Source organism: Zalophus californianus, chromosome 13 (genome assembly GCF_009762305.2).
Source record: "Zalophus californianus isolate mZalCal1 chromosome 13, mZalCal1.pri.v2, whole genome shotgun sequence".
NCBI lineage: Eukaryota > Metazoa > Chordata > Mammalia > Carnivora > Otariidae > Zalophus > Zalophus californianus.
This window is the reverse complement of record NC_045607.1, coordinates 83608850-83625442: the sequence shown is the minus strand read 5'-3', so window position 1 is coordinate 83625442 and position 16593 is coordinate 83608850. Positions and strand designations below refer to the sequence as shown.

At 43.3% G+C, this 16593-nt stretch overlaps 1 protein-coding gene and 1 pseudogene across 9 annotated transcripts in view; both read left to right on the top strand.

Moving 5' to 3' along the window:
• Window positions 1-5201, top strand: part of TJP2 (tight junction protein 2) — a 117466-nt gene extending 112265 nt beyond the window's left edge. For 5 of the 9 annotated variants that reach the window (XM_027615434.2, XM_027615428.2, XM_027615429.2 and 2 more), the window contains 4 exons: window positions 247-357; window positions 1517-1846; window positions 2944-3029; window positions 4228-5201. In XM_027615434.2, coding sequence (XP_027471235.2) covers window positions 247-357; window positions 1517-1846; window positions 2944-3029; window positions 4228-4393 — 693 coding nt within the window. In that variant the 3' untranslated portion in view covers window positions 4394-5201. The remainder of the gene's footprint in view (window positions 1-246; window positions 358-1516; window positions 1847-2943; window positions 3030-4227) is intronic. The other 4 variants (XM_035723627.1, XM_027615432.2, XM_027615430.2 and 1 more) reach the window with 3 other exon arrangements.
• Window positions 5202-13794: 8593 nt separating this feature from the next.
• On the top strand, window positions 13795-14496 carry LOC113934758 (annotated as a pseudogene).
• Window positions 14497-16593: the final 2097 nt, after the last annotated feature.

Here is a 16593-nt window from a genome sequence, read left to right as displayed (position 1 = left end):
ATTTTAAAGGAAGAGACTACTACAATGGATGCTAGTTAAAAAAAAAATCTCAAGCATTTGCTAATGGGAATATGCTGATATCTGCCTTTTCACTAAAGAAGCACTGGGTCAGTATCCTAATTTATGCAAGTTGTGAACCTCAACTTCTGAATTCTTGCAACTTGGCAGAAGTCCAGCAAAGCAGATGAGTGTTCTCTTCTTTTTGCTGGGATCTTCTTGTTGTGAATGAATCTTTATGTCTTGTAGAGCATAAGGAAGCCCAGCCCAGAGCCACGAGCTCAGATGAGGAGGGCTGCTAGCAGAGATCAACTTAGGGACAGTAGCCCACCCCCAGCATTCAAGCCAGAACCACCTAAGGTATGTGGCTGGGAAGCCCACGATGGGGAGGAAGAATAAGCAAATACCCGACAGCTTCCTGCATAGACAGGAAGAACACACACAATGAGATGGTGTTGAATTACGGTTTTGGCTCACTCTTTTGGTATTAAAACATGTCTTTTGGTTTGTTGGGTGAACCCCAAAATTAGGGAAGAGTGAAAAGAAGGAAAGGCAGTTTTAGGGGAGCATACAGTTTTAGAACTGTTGGTATTTTATTTATTTATTTACTTATTCATTTATTTTTTACTTAAAATTTTCTTTTAGCAAGAATAAAAGTTTGACAAATACTGAATGTCCAGAAGCACCGATCTCAGAATCTGTTTTTCTTTTTCAGTTAGAGTTTTCTGCCCACAGTCTGATTTAGAGATACCAGAAAATCCCTACTGGTGATTTATTATAGAAAACAATCACCACCACTGTTTATGATGTCTCTCATTATGAGGACAGCTTAATTTAATTTTTTAAATTAAATCATTACTCAGAACAGAATCAATAATAAGAACACATGGTGTATGTCATATGATTTTTGACCCCCTTTCTGAATCTAATCTATAAATGGAGGCTTTCCCTAATAACCCAATAAAATTTCTCCATTTAACTCAATACTTTAGATAGGAAGAAAGTAATCACTGATTATGTGAGCTGTCAGAAATAGTGACCTCATAAAATATATCACTGAAAATGTACAAGCAGGCCTAGGATTGAAGTTTCATTCATGGCTGGACAGAGGCCTTCCCTCTGGGCTAGGGCATGCACCCTTGGTATGTGAACTCAGGACCCCACTCTTCGATCCTGAATCCCCCTGACTTGTTCTGAGGTCTTCTCCAAGATACTAATCTTAATCTCCTCTAGTACAAAAAGAGGTCTGATCTGCTTCTACACTTGCAGGCCTCCCAACCCTTCCCCAACACCCTCCTGGTTTCCTAGAGCTCTTAATACTTTTTTGTAGGAAGCAAGGTAGGGCTCAGGATGCCCAACCAGTGGCTGTTTGTCCTACAGTATTTGATTCCTTGTCAGAATGGTATTTGTTGACCATCTCTGGAAACTGATCAGGAAATGGGAGTGTATTAAATCACTAATACAGATTTGAAAATAATCGGAAAGCCCAAGGTAAAAATATGTTCATTGTTCTCTGCAGGCCAAAACCCAGAACAGAGAAGAATCCTTTGACTTCTCCAGATCCCATGAATATAAGTCAAGCCCTTCAGCCGCTGCTGGTAATGAAGTTTCTGGGGCATCTACCAAAGGTTATCCCCCTCCTGTTGCAGCAAAACCTGCCTTTGGAAAGTCTATACTGAAGCCCTCCACTCCTGTCCCTCCCCCAGAGTGTGAGGAGGTGGGAGAGGGCAGTGAGGAGCAAGAAGGCACTCCCAAGTCTGTCCTGGGCAAAGTAAAAATATTTGAGAAGATGGATCACAAGGCAAGATTACAGAGAATGCAAGAGCTCCAAGAAGCACAGAATGCAAGGGTAATTGTTTTTAAACCACGAGATTGCCTTAGCATGTCAAGAGTAAAAAGGCTCAGTTTCATTTCATATAATGATTTGCAGTCCTTTTTTCCCTGGTAAAGACACGAAGAGGATGTTCATGTGCCCAATCCCACGGGCACGTGCTGTGTGTATATCATTTGCAGATGACCAGCTATCACCGTGTCCCTCTTTCTTCTAATCAAGAAAGCCTAAGAGTATAGGTGAAAAAGATTCTGCTTTTCATACCTCAGAACTTTAGGTCAGGTCCTGGAATGGGGAAGTAGGACAAGAAAATCAGTGCCTCTCTCAAGCTATTTTTCCTTAGAACATTTGTTGTATTTGTTTGGTAGCTGAATTTTAATTTGCTCCCAGATTTGCGATAGAAACCAAGCAAACCTTGAATGCTAAAATGAAAGGCCCATAGATTGTACTTTTTGATACTGTTTGAATTTTTGTACCATATACACATCTAACCTTTCACAAGTCAAAGAAGAACGTAAGTAAAGACTCATGGAACATACTCTGCCCAGTGAATATGGGAGGTTTTCTTCATTTAAGACTGTCACAACAGCAGCAGTGCTTCTGAGCATTTTTCTTTTTCTGTTTGTTTTGGCTGTAAAATATACATAACATTTACCATTTTAACCATTTTTTTCCATTTTAACTATTTTTTAAGTGTTCAGTGATATTAAGTACATTTACAATGTTCTCCAATCCTCATCACCATCCATCTCCAGAACTTTTTCATCCCTCCTCATTGAACCTCCCCATCAGCCCCTCCCCCGTCCCTGGTAATCACCATACTACTGTCTGCATGAATTTGACTACTTAGGAACCCCATTTAAATGGAATCATACAGTATTTTGTCCTTGTTGTAGCAGCATGTGGCAGAATTTCATTGCTTTTAAACATTTTTCTTATTTGACATGTAATACTAGGCAATCACATACAACCATAAAAACTAGAGAGTTGCTTCTGTTTTTCCTCCTCTATTTAAAATAGGATTGGAAAGTGGGACCAGCAAGAAACCAGCAAGCCACCCAGCAATCATTCATTCTTTCCCTCTTGTTCTTTTTTTTTCCCTGTAATTACTACAGATTGAAATTGCTCAGAAGCATCCTGATATCTATGCAGTTCCAATCAAAACACACAAGCCAGACCCTGGCCTTTCCCAGCACACAAGGTAAGGGCTGCTCAGCAGTATTAGGTCTAAAAAGGGGGCCTGGACTCCTGAGAAAGAATTTCTTTGCCTACTTTTCAGTGTAACAAGACGACTTTTTTTCCTGGCCAACTATTTACCTTATTGAGTCCAAAAAAATTTTAAAGATTTACTTGAGAGAGAGAGAGAGCACAAGCAGGAGGGGCAGAGGGAGAGGGAGAGAGAATCTCAAGCAAACTCCACACTGAGCACTGTGCCAGACACAGGGCTTAATCCTAGGAACCTGAGATCACGACCTGAGCCGAAACTAAGAGTCAGACGCTTAACCAACTGCGCCACTCAGGCGCCCCCTTATTCAGTCAAATTTAATTGTAAAGATTATAGAGCCAAAATTTCATAGTAAGTAAAACTGACAAAGTATAATCACTACATTTCAAATTAGTCCCCTTTGACACACTGAAGCACAGATATGCTAAACTGTATTGGGATAGCACATGAGCAAAATTCCTGGGTTTAGATGCTAATTGCGGCTCTTATTCAGTATATTCTGGCTCTTAGTCAAGCTCTTTAATTCCTTTGCATCACATAGCAAAGTCAGGCCACTTGTGCTGAACTGCAGTCTGAAGGAAAGGTGACAATCAGTTGACCAGTGTTGGTAAGATGCTTTATATTTAAAATGCTACATAAGCATTAGGAATTATGGCAGTGTCTTTCTGTTGAGGTTTTAATACTGGATTGTCCTGCTTCTGAGAATAGGAAAAAAAAAAAGTCACATTTTCTTGTGGCCAATCTGACTAGAAGCTAGAGTTTAGTTTTACAGCATTAGAAAACTAGAGGCAAATTTCTTCTTTAACAATTGAACCGTGGTACAGCCAACCAGGGGGCCCCTAGTTGACTGAAACTAGAAGAGAAGTCACTCTGCTGGATGAGCTTGTAGCCAAAGACACGGGTGGGGAAGGCACCCTCTGTCCAATGGGGGAATACCTAGGTCAGGGAGCACAGGGCTGGCTTCCTCACTCACTGCCCACGTGGGCACTGGCCTTAACCTGTTACTCCCTGACGATGAACCTGCAGCGGGGCCAAAAGTGGCCCTGGTCTGTCAGCAGAGTGTGGTGTGTGTCTCAGAGGTTTGCAATCAGTCCTGGGCACGTGGCCGTACTTCCACGGGGCAGTCAGAAGCCCTGGATGAGCTGTGATGCATTTAACACTCTCACTTTGTTAGTTCCAGGCCACCTGAGCCCCAGAAAGGTCCTTCCAGACTCTACCAGGATCCCAGAGGAAGTTACAGCAGTGACGCTGAAGAGGAAGAATACCGCCAGCAGCTGTCAGAACACTCAAAGCGCGGTTATTACAGCCAGCCTTCCCGGTACCGTGACACGGAATTGTAGAGGACTGCAAACCGACTGTTCTGTCTCTCCGTGGCCACCGCTTCAGAGCAGTGCTCCCACTGAGCCACGGGATGGTTCTTTCTAGTGAAAACGCACTGTGGAGATGTGGGACCTGAACTCCCGTCCCCTCAAGGGGAGCCTGGGGGCAGCCAATGCAAATTAAGGACTGAAGGCTCTGTGGAACTGGGTCTTGGGAGTTTATGACCTTTTGCTCAGAATTAAGAAAAACACTACAGTCTGATCCTGTTACTTGTTTCAGTGGACCAAATTCTGTATTAATTTGTTTGCATATTTTTAACATGTATATTAAGAAGTGTTAACTATTTTCCCTCATCAATGTCTGACTTAGAGGACTGTTTCAGTGAGAGACAGAATGTGGAAAAGGAATTAAAATACTGTTGGACTCAAACTAAATTCAAAGAAATATTACAATTCTAAGTGCCTTTGATGAGAAGTGTCTTAAATTTTCTTCCTCTGAAGCTTCATGCAAAGCCATAATGGACTAAAACATTTTGACTAAAGTTTTTTACCAGCTTATGAGCTATGGTTTTCTTTGTACTGTGTCATCTTTTCAAGGCATTTGTCTTTGTAATATTTTCCATAAAATCTGACTGTATATATAGTAGCTATACTTGGTAGTTCAGATACCAGTGCTAAATAGCTTGAAGACCAAGAAATTGGTATAGAAATTTTTTGTTCCTTTAAAACCATGTGCTCCACAAAAGCAGATACTTCGAAAAACCGTATTTCCAAAAGTGTGTGAGTTGACTACAGTTTTATAATTTAATAAAAAGGATATTGCAATCAATAATTTGCTTTGTGGTAGATTTCTACACTTGTTTCTATTTCTGAAAGCAACTTTTATTTCAATTAGTGATCATGAAATGAGAACACACTCCTTGCTGAACATGAAAATGGAGACCCATGTGGAAAAGAAAATGAAACTTACCCAGCATCTCATCCTTCAGATAATTTCAGTGCATTTCCTCAGAGTACATATTTGTGGATGTCTGTATGTGTTATAATTAGGGGTATACTGTATTTGTAGTTCTGTTTTCTACTTTTTTTTTTTAAGGATTTTATCCATTCATTTGAAAGAGGGTGAGCACAGCGGCGGGGGGGGGGGGGTTGGGGTGAGGGATTGGGGAGGGACAAGCAGACTCCCTGCTGAGCGCGGAGCCCCATGTGGGCTTATCCTCATGACCCTGAGACCACGACCTGAGCCAAAATCAAGAGTCAGATGCTTAACCGACTGAGCCACCGAGGGGCCCGTTTTCTACTTTTTCTATTTAACATTCTATCATGAACATTTCTCACAGATAGTTAAAACTCAGGTATGCATCATTGCTAGTTAACTGCAAAACAGTATATCCTGTGACTTCATTACTAGACAATTCTGCTATCTTTAGTAGTTTGGATTGTTCCCAGTTTTTTGTTTTTACATGAGATGTACCTCTGTATAATCCATTTATGTATTAAATGATCAGCATTTTAATCCTTTTCTGCAGGTAGCTTCTCAGAAGTGGAATTACTGAGCTAAAGCATAAGGAACATTTTTAAGGCTCTTAATATCTACTGCCATATTGCTTCCTAGAAAAGTTGCATTAATTTATACTCCCACATTCACTCTAAAGGTTGTTTAGATGTTTAGAAGTTAAACAAGACGACCTAGGAATTTAGGCTTGCATGAATCAAAAGTACACTGAATTTAGGAAAGAAGAGTCTCGGTTTCCATTAAGAGTCTTTTATAATATGAATTGCCACAAGGGTGTTTAGCTTTGAGTTAGAAATTCAGCTTACTCAAAACAGAGTTGTATTATAAATATGTCCTCGATTGTGTCTCTATCAATCTTGGTGCTAAAATTTATAAACCATTTAGTGCAATACCATGAATTTCTAGGCAGTCCTGAAGACACTGACTCAAATCTGTGTATTTGGTAAATAAAAGTCACCTTTTGTGGATGGAAGAAGATACACTGGTTATATGATGACTTAGTTTGCTTGTGTCCTTTAACTACCCGAATGAGCCTTTGGAAAGGAGGCTTTTCATCAGGAACTGGGCTGTCATCTGGCTCTAGCACCTTTGTGGTACATTAAGTGGTGCAGACCAGCAGGACCTCTGTTCCCCATAAGGTCCCACGGTATGCCTGACGGACCACTAGTGCCTGCCCCACCCATTTTTCATTAATACTCTGTTCTGGAAAGGATTTAAGGCTGCCTATGATATATGTGGATTGTAATTAAGAAAAAAATGGGCACTAGGCAAATGAGGAAAGAAGGGAGAAGAATGTCAGAATAGGAAAGACAAAGCCACGAGTGAGGGTAGTGTTCACTGTACACATTGTCTGGGGTCCTCTGCTTTCCAGAGGTCCGTGTAGGACACAAGATGACTGCTACCTGATTTGATTCAAAATGTCCATAAGGAGGTGGGGAAATTGTTCTGGAATTCTCCCCCTACTCCCATTCTTTTTATTCTGTGGGGCTTTACACTGTGTCCTGCAACCAAGTCCACTTGCTTGCAAGGATGACTTTGGAGGTCTGTTACTTAAAAATATGTTTTTAAATTAATTATGTTTAAAGGTTTTATCTATGTATTTGCCAGAGAGAGACAGCGAGAGAGGGAACACAAGCAGGGGGAGTGGGAGAGGGAGAAGCAGGCTTTCCGCGGAGCAGGGAGCCGGACGCAGGGCTCCATCCTAGGACCCTGCGATCATGACCCGAACCGAGGGCAGACGCTTAATGACTGAGTGACCCAGGCGCCCCTAAAGATTTTATTTTTAAATAATTTCTACACCCAACATGGAGCTTGAACTCACAACCCCGAGATCAAGGGTCACATGCTCCACTGACTGAGCCAGCCAGGCCCCCGCCAGAGGTGTTTCTTACCGTGTTCTTTCATGTAAGCCAGTAGCACAATTCCCAGGGCCCTTTAGTAAAAATTCTGGAGAAGGCACCCAAAAAGTGCGGGGGAGAAACACCACCCTGGAGCCTGGTCTAATCCAGACATCAATTCTAGAGTATCTGGGGCCAATGCCTCCCAAATAGCCATATGACAGGCATAAAGCCTCAAGAAAAATATATCCCCACCTTCCCGGAAAATCCATTTTACTCAAAGACGGGGCGGTGGGGGGGGGGAAAGGGGGTGTTTAAAACATAGGGCAGATCATGCAGCACAATGCAAACCTCACACGAACTAGTAGAATAAAACATGGCACTTACCTGAACCACTGCATCCTCAGCAGGAGTGCTGCCTCCGGCCTCCACGCCTGACCCGGGCCTTCCGGCGTCCTCCACGCGGTGGTGCGGCCTCACAAGCAGCGTGCTCAGTGTCTGCCGGTCAGAACAGTGCTTCCTAACTCCCCGTCCGTTCCCAAGCTTCCTGGTTCTGTCAACCATGATTTTGCTCCAGGGACAGCAGAAACGGGAGTAAGGGGGCTCGGGGGAGGTCTGAATTCGGGTAGCAGCGCCAGCACCAGGTCTTGAGTATAAAATGCGCGAGAAGTCCCAGATAAGTCCTCAGTGGGAGGCCAGAGCTCAATCCCACCAAGAAACGCCGTCGAACAGTGTAAAACCCGTGCCTCCTAGTTTTCCCACTCAGGCGGCAGGGAAGCCGAGCCACCTGTTCACCGAGCCGGCCTCGGAGTTTTGAGGGCTGCTCCGTGCGTGTGCGTGCGTACGCGTACGCATGCGTCCGTGCGTGTGTGCGCGCACATGTGCGCGTGCGCTCATCGCACGTCTTCGCCTCTCTCCCTCAAGCAAGGGACTGCATGCGGAGAGAGGCTGCTGAAAGGCTGGAGCGCCTAGCGGAGCAAGGCGCCAGGGCACAGAAAACCCCGCAGCATGTGTCAGGATGATGAATGGGCTGTGAATCTACTGAGGCCTCCAAGATGAGTGATGTTTTTTGTATAGTGTTTTCGGATGGGCTGGGAGGGACATTAGAAGAACTAGAGCATTGTCCTTAGGCAGAATGGGGAGGGGAAAGCCTACGTACCTGTATCAGCCAGGGTTCTCTAGAGAAACAGAACCAACAGGATGGGGCGCCTGGGTCGCTCAGTCAATTAAGCGTCTGCCTTCTGCTCAGGTCATAATCCCAGGGTCCTGGGATCGAGCCCCTTGTCGGGCTCCCTGTTCAGTGGAGAGCCTGCTTCTCCCTCTCCCTCTGCCTGCCGCTCTGCCTACTTGTGCTCTCTCTGCAAAAATAAATAAATAAATATATAAAATCTTAAAAAAAAAAACAAAACCCAGGATGTGTGTGTATGTGTATTTATTTATTTTAAGGAATTGGCTCATAGGATGAGTACCTCCAAAATCTGCAGAGTAGGCAGAGGTAGATAGCGATCTCCTGCAGAGGCAGCCCTTAGAGGTTGTAAGCTCAGGTTCTGGAATCAAAGCAGTTTTACGTCACGTTTTGTCAGTTACTAGCATAGAACCTTGGGCAAGTTACTCAACTGTTTAAGCCTCGTTCTTTTCATGTATAAAGTAAGGACAGAAAACGGCAACACTATGTCATATTTGTGTGTGGGGGGCACTTAAATAGGTTGGTGTGCATAAAATGTTTGCAGTAGTAGCTGGCACAAAATAAATGCTCAATAAAGGTAGCTAGTAGCATTATCACTATCAATGGTTTCACCATACCAATTTAGAAACATGAGTGATGTCTTTGATTTTCTTACTCTTCCTCCAAATGATGACCTACTTTATTCAACTTAAGAACTATTTTTAATTTGTCCCTCTGTCCCTTTTCCCACAGCCACTACCCTAGTTTAGATGGTTGTAAACTTTCTAATCCTCTCTCCAGCTAAACAGAATCGTCCTTCTAAAATAGATCTGAGAATGTTTCCTGCTGCTTAAAAAAGGTGAAGACTTCCCCTTGCCCACAACAAAGTTTAATTCTTTTATTTTTTATTGAGATACAATTGACATATAACATTGTGTAAGTTTAAGGTATGCAGTGTGTTGACTTGATACATTTATATATTGCATTATGATTACCACGTTAGTGTTAGCTAACACCTCTATCATGTTATGTAATTATCGTTTCTTTTTTGTGGTGAGAATAAGTAAGACCTAGTCTCTTAGCAATAAAGTTCAATTCTTTATCATAGCATTCAAGGTGGTAGACTGCATCATTGGTTCTAATTCTTCATGCCCTCTCTTTATTTATGTCCTTTGCCATGTGACTTTACAGTTCTTTCCACTAAAGGGTTGAAATGTATTTCCCCACCCCTTGGCTTCGGATTGACCATGTGTTTTTCTCTCTTGCCTCTCTGCTATCCTATGAGAGGAAACTCCTCAGGCTAGCAGCTGTTCTCTGAGCAGGGTGAGAGGGAGCAGAAACATTCTAGCTGAGTCCAGCCTATATCGGCAGAAGTATAGGAAATAACAAACAAGCGTTGTTTTAAACCGCTGAGTTTTGGGGTGGTTTGTTATGTAATAGTAGACCCCTAAATCCTTTTTCAGGTAACTTTCTCCCGCAAAGCCCATGTATCTTCCAATTTCGTAGGAGGACTTGTTCCCAACTGTGATAATGTCATTTATAAGAAATATATAGTTGGTCATTCAGATAACCAAAATATATTTTTCATGTTGGTCTCTGTCCACAGTTCCTGGTTCACAGCCCCCCAAACTCTTGGAACTTCCTAAGTGTTCAGAGTGATAAAGGAATCTTCTGTTATATTAACAAGGTGACTTTTAGTTCCCACCCATGGATGAGGGCTGGTTGCCAAGATAACCAACCATGTGATTAGAGTATTGGAACCTTCAGTGCCCACCCCCCCCAAGTGGAACCAGCCAATGAGCAATGACTTAGTCAATCATGACTATGCATTGGAACCTCCATAAAAACCCAAGAGGACTGGGTTCAGAGAGCTTCCTGATTGGTGAACACGTGGAGATGCAGGGAGAGTGGCACCCAGGAGAGGGCATGATAATTCCACAAAATTACCCCCTACCTTGCCCTATGTATCTGGCTGTTGATTTGTATCCTTTATCATATTCTTTAATAAACTGGTAACATAAGTTAAGTGTTTCCCTGAGTTCTGTGAGCTGTTCTAGCACATTAAAGGAACCTGAGGAGGGGATGGTTAGAACCTCCAATCTGTAGCCAGTGGATCAGAAGCACAAGTAACAACCTGGGGCTTGTGACTGGCATCTGAAGTGAGTGGAGTGACTGAATCTTTAGCCTGTGGAACCTGACGCTATCTCTGGGTGGACAATGTCAGAACTGACTTGAATTCTGCGACACCCAAGTGGTAGTTGAGAATTGCTTGGTGTTGTGTGTGAGGAGCTTCCCCCCAGTCCCCACCCCACACACATTGGAATTTGGTCGGGGAACCAAAAAAAGTTGATATCAGTTGACCAATACATTTCTTGAATTCTCTGCTGTTCCTTCAGCTGAGAATATGCTTCCCTTTTCTTCACCATCTTTCAAAATCCTACTCATCCTTCTAGGTCCAGCTAGCATGTCACATTTTCTGTCAGGCCTTCTCTGATGCCTCTGTGACCTCTGATAACACCAATTCCTTCAATAATCTCCCATAGTTCTTTATCTATATTCTTCAATACTCTAGTTATCAAAGTACACCTATACTTCCCACTCACCTCTAAGCTTCTTCAAGGGGAGCATGTGTGGGACTGACTCATCTTTGTGTCCTCTTCAGTGCCCTGCATATATTCCAGAAATGTTTGTTGGAAAAATGGAATGAATAAGTGAGGGAGGAATAAATTAAAATGTAATGTGTGTCTTCTACAAAAGCATACCAATGACCTAATGATTTGCTGACACAGGACCCAGTTTAAACTTCAATTCTGATACCACTGATATAAACTGGAGAACATTAGTAAAACAAGTCAAGAAAAACTGCTAAGAATTTAGTTTGGCTAGGAAAAGACAAACTCAAAGCATAATTTTCAAGAGGATGAAATTATGATTTTCATGCAAATATAAAATGAATACATGTCAAAGATTTTATTCAGTACATTACTTAATGAAGGAACCAGTAAGGTGTTCATACTGGTTTAAAGAGCATTTGAGGGGGCGCCTGGGTGGCTCAGTCGGTAAAGCGACTGCTTTCAGCTCAGGTTAAGATCCCAGGGTCCTGGGATCGAGCCCCGCATTGGGCTCCCTGCTCTGCGGGAAGCCTGCTTCTCCCTCTCCCACTCCCCCTGCTTGTGTTCCCTTTCTCGCTGTCTCTCTCTCTGTCAATTAAATAAATAAATAAAATCTTAAAAAAAAAATAAAGAGCATTTGAGGGGGGCACCTGGGTGGCTCAGTTGTTAAGCGTCTGCCTTTGGCTCAGGTCATGATCCCAGGGTCCTGGGATCGAGCCCTGCATCGGGCTCCCTGCTCAGCGGGAAGCCTGCTTCTCCCTCTCCCACTCACCCTGCTTGTGTTCCCTCTCTTGCTGTGTCTCTCTCTGTCAAATAAATAAATAAATAATCTTTTTTTTTTTTTTAAAAAAGAGCATTTGGGGAGCTAGGTACATATAAGCAATTAATTGAGGAATATTACAATAAGAATTCTGTTACATAAAAAGCTGGTTAATATCCTATAGAACAGTAAATGATTACTTTTGTAGATATCTTTTTCACAAGACAGAAATGATTTGTGCCTCTATCAGATAAAAATTTACACAGTAACATGTAATTTCACTAAGTCTGGGAACTTTGGTAAATAGTTTTAGCACTAATTAGTCATTGTGCAAATTATGCTTAATAGTCACACCAATTATTTTGTAGATCATTAAAAAGATTAATTCCTGAAATTTGGATTATCGCAGGAATTTTGGCAAGCTAAGTCAATTAAAAGTATTTATTGAGTGTGTCTGTGTGCAGATAAACAAAAGCACTATGTTCTGAATATGATCCATTTTCTGACTTTCAGAAGTTTACACTGTAAATTATTGGTGTAGGAATTTCCTGAATGGATAGTCAGATTGGTTCTTTGTAACAGCCCTGCATGGTGGGAGTGGCAGTTATAGCTCTGCTAATTTTATAAGTAATCCATAACTTCATTATGTAACTTGCTCAGAATCCTTCAGCTTTTTTTTTTTTTTTAAAGATTTTATTTATTTATTTGAGAGAGAGAATGAGAGATAGAGAGCACGAGAGGGAAGAGGGTCAGAGGGAGAAGCAGACTCCCCGCTGAGCAGGGAGCCCGATGTGGGACTCGATCCCGGGACTCCAGGATCATGACCTGAGCCGAAGGCAGTCGCTTAACCAACTGAGCCACCCAGGCGCCCCAGAATCCTTCAGCTTTTAAATCACACATATAGTTTGGATTCAAAACAAGGTTTTCTGTTTCTCAGTCCAGTCTTCCTGTTTCTCCATCTAGAAGCCCCTTTCATAGGATGTCTTGAAACAGATTTTTTTTTTTAAAGATTTTATTTATTCATTTGACAGAGAGAGACACAGCAAGAGAGGGAACACAAGCAGGGGGAGCAGGAGAGGGAGAAGCAGGCTTCCCGCGGAGCAGGGAGCCCAATGTGGGCCTCGATCCCAGGACCCCAGGATCATGACCCAAGCTGAAGGCAGATGCTTAATGACTGAGGCACCCAGATGCCCCTTGAAATAGTTTGTGGATCATGTTGTATGGCTTTCAGTTTACAATTTTTTAAAAGATATTATTTATTCATTTACTTGAGAGAGTAAGAGAGAGAATGAGCAGGAGGGAGAGGGAGAGAGAATCTGAAGCAGACTCCATGCTGAGTGCAAAGGCCCATGTCGGACTCGATCCCACGACCTCGACATCATGACCTGAGCCGAAACCAGGGGTTGGATGCTTAACTGACTGAGCCACCCAGGCGCCCTTCAATTTACAAAAAATAAATAAGTAAATAAAATAGTACTTTAGAGCTGGGCCTGCATATTGCCAGAATCCACAGAACTTAGTTCACAAACTTCTTTGGCCTACACTGGGCAATGAAATTTTCTTAAATTTAAACATCAGCAGATTTTACGCACAAGTTCACATGTGGGATGTTTCTTTACAAAATGGTAGATTTGGCAGTTCTGGGCTCACATCTGTGCATAATTGCAGGCCGGAGCTGGGTGTCTGCTGCCCCATACAGACAGCACCCACCTTACTCATCTGGCCTTCGTTATGGTGGAGTGCACTGAGTTTGCAACCCTAGCTCCCCTCTTCCCTGCATTCCCTACCCCCTCCCATCCCCAAGCAGTGTGCAGCATCCAGGCATCTGCAAAGGAAGCCAGGGTCCTGAATACGAAGAAGGAACTCTGCAGCCCCCTTGGGATGGTTTGCCACTTACTTGACAAGACAGACCAGAGGTTTCATGTGGTTCTCAAGGGAACTAATGAGTATTCCTCTTCAAGTCCTGTTTTCTGTGGCTATTACTGTTGGAATGGGTTGGAACAAGAAAAAGAGATCTGGGGAAGGGCGGCAGATATATTTGTGTTGGTTAGATCTTGAAATTCTGCTGAAAAAGGACCAAATGGGATTTTGGAGGGATGGCTGGCTACCTTTGTCAGTAAGGTGACTGCAGAGTTCATATTTGTGGACCTGGTCTGGGGAAATGCCTTCTGAAAAATTCCCTAAAGAAATAGAATGTTGTTGAGTTTCGGTTCCGGTGCGGGGACTTTCGTTCCTGGTGGTCGGTTGTCGCGGTTGGTGGGTAGTAACTGAGCCAAGATGTGGAATCTGCTGGCTCTTCGTCAGATTGCCCAGAGGACCATAGTACTGCTTCACGCAGGCAGTTTGAAAATAAAGTTCCAGAGAAACAAAAGCTATTTCAGGAGGATAATGGAATTCCAGTGCATCTAAAGGGTGGAGTAGCTGATGCCCTCCTGTATAGAGCCACTATGATCCTTACAGTTGGTAGAACAGCATATGCCATATATCAGCTAGCTATGGCTTCATTTCCCAAGAAGCAGGATTGACTTCAGTTTATCATCTCAGCAGGCAGTTGGTTCAGTTTCATTCAGCTCTCTATGGACCAGATAAATAAATGAATTCTTCTTTGGGGATCAATATTTATTGACTTATACTAACTGCCACCAATAAAGCAGACTTTACCATGAAAAAAAAAAAGAAATAGAATGTTGTCTAGTATATTCCAGGGGATTAGATAATAGTTTTAGGCCCAGCTGCTGGACTTGTGCCTGTGCCTATATTCTTCTTCAGGCCTAAATTAATTAACATTTCATAAATTAGTCATTACTTACCCATCCATAGATTATGCAGGTGACAGAGAAGTGAGGAAGCCAATGCTACACTCTTCTGCTTTCGGACCAACTGGGTTCAAAGAGGGTCACATGGAAGAAGAGAAGTGCTCATTCTGTGGGATGGGAAGGGGAGGCCATGCCTTCAACCTACCCATCATTTTGTTGTTAGCTGCACAGATAATTGTGCTAAGAGAGGAAAAGGGTCCTAGGAGAGGGAGCCCGAGAGCCTGGGGTAGAGCTAGTCACCCCCGTCCTCAGTTCAGAGATCTGGCTGCAGATACTCACTGGTCCTGTGACCCAGGCTACGTTGCCTGAGGCTCAGTCTCCTCTGCAAAAATGGGATAGCAGTAGTTCTGCTCACAAAGTGTGACTGAGAGAAACAAAAGGTTTCTTAAGAATCAGTTTAAGTGACTGGCCCGATGTACTACACAAATATGAGCCAAGCCTACCACCAATGTATGTTGGCTTCCTTTCCGTGTGTGTGTGTGTGTGTGTGTGTGTGTGTGTGTGTGTGTATATTAAAGACTTTATCTATTTATTTGAGTGAGAGAGAGCACAAGTGGGGGGCGGGGAGAAGCAGACTCCCTGCTGAACAGGGCACCCGATGTGGGGCTCAATCCCAGGACCCTGGGATCATGACCTGAGCCGAAGGTAGACGCTTAACAAACTGAGCCAGCCAGGCACCCCTCTTCCCCCATTAACCATTTTAAGGTGTACAATTCAGGGGCCCTTGGTACATTCGCGATGTTGGGCAAACATTTAGTTCCACGACATTTTCATCACCCCACATGGAAACCCTGTTTCCATTAAGCAGTTACTCTCCATGCACCCCTCCCCTAGCCCCTGGCCACCCCTAGTCTGCTTTCTCGACAGAGTGGCCTATTCTGGATGTTTCATATAAATGGAATCCTACAATACGTGACCTTTTTGTGTCTGGCTTCTTTCGCGTAGCATAATAACTTGGAGGTTCAAAAACCATTATTTTGATTATCACTACCTTTTGAACTCCTCTGGCTAACATTCCAGAATTATGAGGATCCTTTTTGAGAGTGAAGAGAAGATATTAAAACCCCAAACAAATAATGGTTAAACGCCTTCTAGGACAAATAGAGCTTCCTTCTCTGCATGTTTAGGTGCCAGATATTTTGGGGTAAGTGGGAGACAAAGCTGCAGGTCACTGCAACCCCATAGTGACACAAGTGACAGGGCTGGGTGTGTCTCCCTTGCTTGTGGGTCATCCCTCACCCATAGCTACTGCTGATGAGGCTGAGGGCAAACACCCACGTTTAAGAACTAGAACGCTGCAGAGCAGCCTGAACCCTGTCCAAACAGACTTCTCCACATACCTGGACCTCAGGCAGGCAGAGAGTCAACAGGCTGTGTGTCAGCCCTGGAGAAGAGGAGAGAAATTCAAAGAACAGCCCAAAGCTCTTGCCTACAGGGAAGGTCTATTTAAGACTATCATCAACAACCAGACAAACCAGTCATAGGCCCTTCCTGTAATATGCACTTAATTGAGTGCCTTGTCTCTAAGGCCTCAAAAATGAACAGGGGCCTGTGGTGGCTCAGTGGGTCAGGCTTCTGACTTTTGATCTCAGCTCTCACGTCTTGGTCTCAGGGTTGTGAGTTTGAGCCCTGAATTGGGCTCCATGCTGGGAGTGGAGCCTACTTAAATAAAGGGGGGGCCGGGTGGCTCAGTCAGTTGAGCGTTGGACCCTTTAATTTCAGCTCAGGTCATAATCTCAGGGTTGCGAGATTGAGCCCCGAGTCAGGTTCACACTGAGTGTGGAGCCTGCTTGAGATTTTCTCTACCCTTCTCCCTTTGCTCCTTCCTGCTCACATTCACATTTGCTCTCTCTCTTTCTAGAAAGAAAGGAAGAAAGAAAGGAAGAGAAAAAAATGAACAAAATGAGGTAAGTTCCTAGCGATCTCTGTGTCATGAGAAACAAGTGAGTAAATCCATATAAAGGGCTTAGACCGGTCTTTGATACATAGTACTCAATAGGAGGTAGCTGTTATTA